This window comes from Morus notabilis, unplaced genomic scaffold, assembly GCF_000414095.1.
Source record: "Morus notabilis unplaced genomic scaffold, ASM41409v2 Scaffold902, whole genome shotgun sequence".
NCBI classification, from domain to species: Eukaryota; Viridiplantae; Streptophyta; class Magnoliopsida; order Rosales; family Moraceae; genus Morus; species Morus notabilis.
In genome coordinates, this window is record NW_010365273.1 from 200,280 (window position 1) to 207,725 (window position 7,446).

Consider the following 7,446-nt stretch of genomic DNA (forward strand, 5'->3'; position numbering starts at 1 on the left):
AGATTTTCAACCCATCCGATAAAATTTGGGTGACTTAATTTCAAATTTAATCACTCAATCAACTTAAAGTTTAAAATCAACTCACTCAATTAAAATTTAAATGAATTTAACTCAGGTTAAATATAATAAATAAATATATAAATAAATAAATAAAACTAATCATTCAATCTAAAATAAAAAATATATAAAAAGAAAACTAACTTCAAATAATACCACTAACTCAAATTGCAAGTTGGGACACAGTCCATACCGATCTCGTGCCCCACACGAACGCCTTAATCGGTAGCCATTTGGCACGTGTCGACCGTTAAATTACTGCAATTCCAAATTCGCTCGCTTATACACGCACGCACGCCTCGTCCGTGCCAAATCACCCGAATCGCACGCTCGAAAACCCTAACCCTAACTCGTTCGCATGCTCGCACGCTTCCCCGTCGCCATCCGGTCCGACCCGACCCGTAATCTCCGGCAACGGCCGAATTCCCCGGCCCTCGTTTTCCGGAGCTCCGTTCCGACCGTTTGATACGAAGCCGGACCACCGTTCCGGTCGCCGGAAAAGCTTCGGCGCAGAACTCCACAGAAATGATTAGTTAGGATTTGATAGGGCGAGGAATTAGGATTTTCGGCTACACATTCTTACTGTGAACTTTGAATTGGAGACGAAAAGATGGGAACTTGGAAGACAACCGGGAGAAATTGGGTCAATGTGGCGTAAGAAGGTAATTTACGCTTTCTAACTTTTGCCTAGAATCTGTTTGTTTCGGAGGAAAATATTCTGTAGAAAATTTAAAAAGCCGTAATTGTCATTTAGTCATAGTGTGGACAATACTTTGGTGTTAGCTGCTTGTTTTATTGATAGTGGAACCGTGGCAGATGTCAACAAAGTGAGTGCATAAAAGCTTTGGGTTTTGCGTTTAATCTTTTGTTACCATTTTTTTCCCATTTATTTAGTGAGAGAATAAATTCAATTGGGAATTTCCAATCATTTTGAATTAGAATCCAGCAGAACCTCAGAAATTTTTACGTGAAAGATTAAAGGAGGTTAAGCTCTCTTTTTGTTTTTAAGGTAATTTAATTGGTTAGATGAAGCTAATCTGGATTACAATTTTTGGCAGAGAATTATGTGATAGACGCAGTATTGGAAGCATATTATATTGATGCATGGAAAGTACAAGAAAACAAATGTTCAGGAGTAATGTGTTGAAATTTAGTTCCAATAATGTTTTTCATGGTAGAAGAATTAAATTGCAAGCATAAGTGGGGTTAAGAGAAAGAAGGCTGGTTATGGCGACGGATATGCAGAAGCTAATTGGAACAAGCGAAGAAGATGATGAGGAAGGAATGGAAATGGATGTGAAAGAAGAGGACGATGACGACGAAAGCGGAGAGAAGCTATCTCATGTGGCTGCCACTCCGATAATGGTACGTATTGATGGAGTAATGCCAGTGAGCAGCAGCAATAATAATCATCGATTTCAGCAGCACCAGCAAATACAGGAAGCGGGCACCCCTGGTGGAGGTGGAGCTCGTAGATGTAGACCACTTGAAGAGAAGGAGAGAACAAAGTTAAGGGAGCGGCACAGAAGAGCTATCACTGCAAGAATCTTGGCAGGGTTACGGAGGCATGGAAATTATAATCTTAGAGTTAGGGCAGACATCAATGATGTAATTGCAGCTTTGGCTAGGGAAGCTGGCTGGGTTGTACTTCCAGATGGAACCACTTTTCCTTCAAGATCTCAGCCTCAGGTACTTATATCTCAAAGAAGAAGTTTTGTTCTTTGATCAACATTTTGTTCGTGCATGTACTATGTCATATAGCACACTGTGTGTGTGTGGGTACTGGGTGGGTGGGGGGTGAGAGGGAGAGAGAGGAAAGCAAGAAACTGTGAAGCGCATGAACAACGTAATTGTACCTATTGGATTTCACTGATCATTATGCATTTTCTTGACCCACATAATGAAGTGATGTAGGACACCTATAGTGTCATTTTGTGATGTTGACTTCTGAATAATTTCGGGGTTAAGAAAGGAAAAAAAATGGGGATTTTTCTTTGACAGGGTTCTAGACATACTGGAGCTCCAGTGGCCACTTCATCTTCGCATATGGGGCAACAACAAATTCCACCTGCTTCCTTAAAAGGTGTTGGTTCTGGCTACCAGAGCTCTGTGGAGTATAATGAATGCAGAATGAAAGGCGTTTATATGCCCAACTCATCACCATATGATATTTCCACAAGTGCTCGATCTCAAACTTCACCTATGATGGGAGATGGAGGGGAACAAACTGAAAGTCATCCTCTTATTGGTGGCTCTATCAATGCCATCGATGACAAGCAGGTAGTACAACTGATATGTTTGAAGGTTATAAGCAACTTTAGTATCAATCTCTTTTGGCATATTGTTGGTTAATTTCATTTATTTTGACATAACTACATTATGAGTTACACCTTTCATAGCTCGTATGACATCGTGAACATGCTAAACAAAATATTTACAGACAAATCATGTGTAGAGAGCAACATATGACATAGGCCTGCAATGAATTAAATTATGCTATCCTTTTGTTTTGTTCATGCATTTTCACTTGCATTCATTTTAAATTCATATATAATGTTACTGATTGAAATTATAACCTAAGCCATTTGACTTTTGCGTTAACATGCTTCTATTTTTGTTTATAGGTTGTTGACGTTCCTCCCAAGTTACCAGAGCGCGATTTTTCTAGCACCCGCTATGTTCCCGTTTATGTGATGTTACCAGTAAGTGTTTATTTTATACTTGCCGTTTACAAAGCTAGATTATTATTTTTTTTTTAACCTTTCTATTTTGTCACATCTCTGTGGACTTTATTGAGTTGCACATAATCATTTTCACTCAGCTGTCCTACTATAGATGATTACCTTATGACAAGAATTCATATGCTGATTCCATATGAAGTTATTTTTGAGGGTGTACTTTGATTCATTTATCAAGCCTTGCTGTTCTGATGGCAGTTAGGTGTCCTTAATATGAAGTGTGAGCTGGTTGATCCAGACGGTCTACTAAAGCAGCTAAGGGTATTGAAATCGGTTAACGTGGATGGTGTTGCTGTTGATTGTTGGTGGGGAATTGTGGAGGGACATGTGCCACAGGAGTATAACTGGAACGGTTACAAGAGGCTTTTTCAGATGGTGCGTGAGCTTAAGCTCAAGTTACAGGTTAGTTTATTTACTATCTTGTGTCCTTTATGTTTATGGTATTATAATTTATAACATGGTCGCCCCTGTTCTTGTCTCCATTTTCACGATATTTTCCAATACAATGCTTTGTCATGAATATTTGAGACTTTGGATCTTTAACAACTGCAAACCAAGGGATTTATGTCAAGTAGAACTACTGATTGTCTTTGTCCTGATTAGTTTATTTATTTGCTGGTATAGGGACACATGTCAGTCGTTTACTCTTATGGGACACAACTACGGAAACATGGGTAAATAGATAAACATAAGGAGCCTTTGTCATTTGTGACATAGATCCTGACTTTAGTTTGTTCTGTCATTTTGGATCACGATGACCATAAAGATAATTGATATCTAAGTTAGCACCGCAATTTCAATGTTTAACAGTTTAAGTACCGAGTATGCTCGAGTGCATACTAGAAAACCCATGTGTATTCTGGTGCTATCAGGTGAAAGGGGAGAATGTGTTTAGTTTATTTGGCTATACCTATAAATATCCATAACAATTGAATCTGGTGTGCAGATTTTCTATAGTCAGTACTCAGTATACATTATACTGATTATGGTAAACTTATGATTCACGATTCTATAAAACCTGACAGAAACCAACGTTGACAAATTTAGCTCTATGAGCGAAATTCTGTGTGAGCTAGCTGTTTTTTGCAATCTATATGGGGATTTGGACAGATAGGAATCGTTGATTATTGATGACCGTGAGAACGTCAGTGATGTTATTTGGAATAGAGTGAAATAATTGGTAGCCCTTTGGGAGGATAAAGACTTTATGAGCTTTCTATTGTCTGATATCAGTATGGAGCTAGGCCCCTCTTTTTGAAGATTAGGCTGGGGCTTTTTTTTTATATTTATTTTTTTTTTATTTTCCTCCCCCGCTGTTAGGTTTTGAGGATAACTCTTCATCCCTCTGTACTTAAATTTTGATCATTAACATATAGTTTCTTGTTTCAAAAGAAGTAAAAAAAAATTCCAGGTCTTTTACGTATACATCTGATTCCAGGTTATAATGTCATTTCATGAATGTGGAGGCAATGTCGGTGATGATGTTTGTATTCCATTGCCACATTGGGTGGCAGAAATAGGTCGAAGCAATCCTGACATCTTTTTCACTGATAGAGAGGGAAGAAGGAATCCTGAATGTCTTTCATGGGGAATAGACAAGGAACGAGTTCTTAGAGGCCGGACAGCTGTTGAGGTATTATATTCAATCATGAATAACTGTTAGACCTAACATTGCTTAACATATTTGTTTGTAATCTGTAGATAAATTGTGGACCGATCATACTTTGACAATCATAGTTCCTTTATCGTTATATATTAAAATGCATGCATGTGCTGGGCATTTTTTTTCCCCTCCTCTGTATTACTAAATAAACTACGTTGCTGAGGATAGTTGCTCAAGTCAGTGCTAGTTTAGTGTATGATATGAACCTTTCTAGAGATGGATTCATTTGTCTATCCCTTCCTTTATAGCTTAATTGTGTTGCTTCATATTCTTAGATGCTTTTCTTTTAAGCATTTCAGCCAGAATGAAAATACCATAAAAAGGGCTTTCTTTTCTACCTGATCAGGTCGAGCTCAATTTTATCAGGTATCAGTGCTGATGCATAGTTGTGAAAATGTGGTCCCTCTCTTTTTAGCAAGTTTTTTCCTATTTCTCCTTCTCGTGTATCAATATTGAATAATTTGGCTTGCCAAAGGCGTGCCTGGTTTTTGGTTCTCTGGGATTTCTTCTTTCTTCACATTTTTGAATAGTTGTTTGTGTAATATCCTAATTACTGCTAATATGATGCAGGTCTTCTTCTTCTTCGGCTTTTTTTTTTTTTTTTTCCAACCTATAAGTTGGATAGCATACGGTTCTAATTATTTGTAGACTAATGCAGGTATATTTTGACTACATGAGGAGCTTTAGGATAGAATTTAATGACTTCTTTGAAGACGGTATCATCACCATGATTCAAATTGGACTAGGTCCATGTGGAGAACTGCGGTATCCATCTTGTCCAGTAAAGCATGGTTGGAGATATCCTGGCATTGGTGAATTCCAGGTAATTTTATGACAAAATTGACAAAAGCTTGGCATGGTTGGAGATATTCTGGCATTGGCAATTTTATGATGACTTACCCATAAAATATCATATCTTCTCGATGATTTGATTTCCAATGCTTCTGTTGTCAGTGCTATAGACTGAGAGCTTTGTGATCCGAAGGAAATAATATTGACATTGCAGTTAGGAAGTTATTTGTGGTTCCTTTTCTGGTCATATTTGTCTAAACATCCGTCATCTTCTTTTCTGAGCACCTTGGTATTGAGGTAATCATTCTTATGCAATCCTTCCAGTGCTATGATCAGTATTTGCTAAGAAGTCTGAGGAAGGCAGCAGAAGCAAGAGGACACTCCTTTTGGGCCAGAAGTCCAGATAATGCAGGTTCTTATAATTCCCGGCCACATGAAACCGGCTTCTTCTGTGACGGGGGTGATTATGATGGCTATTATGGCAGATTCTTCCTTAATTGGTACTGTCGGGTGTTAGTTGATCATGGTGATCGGGTACTTTCTTTGGCAAAATTAGCTTTTGAAGGCACCTGCATTGCTGCAAAGGTAAGTTACCTTGTAATATTTTGTTTCCCTGAGTATAAGCCTCAGTAGTAATTTGTTTTAGTTGTCTTGATTCGTTGTGTTTGCTACATTTTAATTGTTGAGCAGCTATCAGGTATTCATTGGTGGTACAAGACAGCCAGTCACGCTGCCGAGATGACTGCTGGTTTCTATAATCCATGCAACCGCGATGGTTACGCTGCAATTTTGTCAATTCTAAAGAAGCATGGAGCTGCCTTGAACTTCACATGTGCCGAATTGCACATGTTAAACCATCACGAGGACTTCCAGGAAGCACTAGCAGATCCTGAGGGGTTAGTTTGGCAAGTAAGCTTCAAGCATTTGGAACCTCCTGGTCAGCTTTTCGTGATTTTCAATCAGTAACCTTCATCTTTTAGGAATATCTATAGGATCTAAGGCACCCATACCCCAGGAGCTGGAAGCCCTAGTGCCCTAACATGAACTTTTAAAGAACGTGTTTTTGCTTTTCCAACATAGAAAATCACCACACAACAGATTACTAGAGATTCAATGTCGAGTAGTTGGATCGGATTGTGACGATGAACGTCGTATATTACAGGTGCTCAACGCAGCCTGGGATGTCTGCGTATCGGTCGTGAACGAGAATGCTCTGCCTTGTCATGATCGAGCAGGCTATAACAAGATTTTGGATGATGCTAAGCCACCAACCGATCCAGACGGAAGGCATTTTTCATCTTTTACCTACCTTAGGCTCAATCCACATCTCATGGAAAGACACAACTTCATGGAATTCGAACAATTTGTTAAGAGGATGCACGGTAAGCCGCCCCATCGCCAATGTTTTTCACTGAAAGCAAAAATATCATCATATGAAAGGAAAGTAGATCTTTTTCAGTTCCCTTGGTGTTATATAATCATACTATCTCATTTCTATTGTTTTCTTTTGCTCTGCAGGGGATGTAGTCCAAGTTTAACGACCAACTTGGTGCTGATATTGTATTATTGTTGATTTGTTTATCCCCCAAAAACTTGTAGGTATTATCTATTGCAGATGGGTAATAATGCTTTGTTATTTATGCGTTTTTAGGCCGTAGATTGAAAAAACAAAGCATAATCAATATGTCTGATCAATCTGTAGATTGCATTAACTCCCTTCTTTAGATAGCATGCCAGCATATATGGAATCATTAGTCAATTTCAGCGGCAGAAAATGACACCAAAAAAGGAAAAAAAAAATGTTACCCATTCGCAAACGCAGTTGTTCGATCCGAGGTTATGAGGTCAAGAAAAGCTTATGCCACCAGTTAACTTTGAATCTTTGATGACATATTTCGAAAAATAAATAGAAATTAATTGGAATAAGAAATCTGGAAATGACCCCCAGATTAGCGGCGTACAAATTATCTAATTTAATTGGATAACCATTAGTACTCTTTAAAAAAAAAAAAAAAAAACTCTACTCTTAATTAGTTATAGTCTAAAAGGTAGAAATATATGAGTTAATATTAAGGAGTAGAAATAAAAAAAAAAATTATTTTAAAAGGTATTTTTTAAAATTGTCCACCAATCTAACAAAACTTGTAATTATTTTTTAAATCAATGTTTACGAAGTTTTGAAACAAATGTATTAAA

At 37.9% G+C, this 7,446-nt stretch overlaps 1 protein-coding gene across 1 annotated transcript; it reads left to right on the forward strand.

Moving 5' to 3' along the window:
• Positions 1 to 387: 387 nt before the first annotated feature.
• On the forward strand, positions 388 to 7,202 carry LOC21400288 (beta-amylase 7). The gene is made up of 11 exons (XM_010107635.2): positions 388 to 719; positions 1,116 to 1,746; positions 2,059 to 2,337; positions 2,682 to 2,759; positions 2,994 to 3,197; positions 4,234 to 4,428; positions 5,117 to 5,281; positions 5,575 to 5,835; positions 5,941 to 6,159; positions 6,413 to 6,632; positions 6,769 to 7,202. The coding sequence occupies exons 2-11, from the start codon at positions 1,285 to 1,287 to the stop codon at positions 6,786 to 6,788; spliced, it is 2,103 nt and encodes a 700-aa protein (XP_010105937.1). The 5' UTR covers positions 388 to 719; positions 1,116 to 1,284; the 3' UTR covers positions 6,789 to 7,202.
• Positions 7,203 to 7,446: the final 244 nt, after the last annotated feature.

What these genes read in the sequence shown, in the direction of transcription:
- LOC21400288 (XM_010107635.2), top strand. Translation starts at nt 1,285, where the DNA reads ATGGCGACGGATATGCAGAAGCTAATTGGAACAAGCGAAGAAGATGAT. An exon ending in ATGCCATCGATGACAAGCAG is followed by an intron (nt 2,338 to 2,681) that starts GTAGTACAACTG and finishes TTTTGTTTATAG; the next exon opens with GTTGTTGACGTTCCTCCCAA. An exon ending in AGCTTAAGCTCAAGTTACAG is followed by an intron (nt 3,198 to 4,233) that starts GTTAGTTTATTT and finishes ATCTGATTCCAG; the next exon opens with GTTATAATGTCATTTCATGA.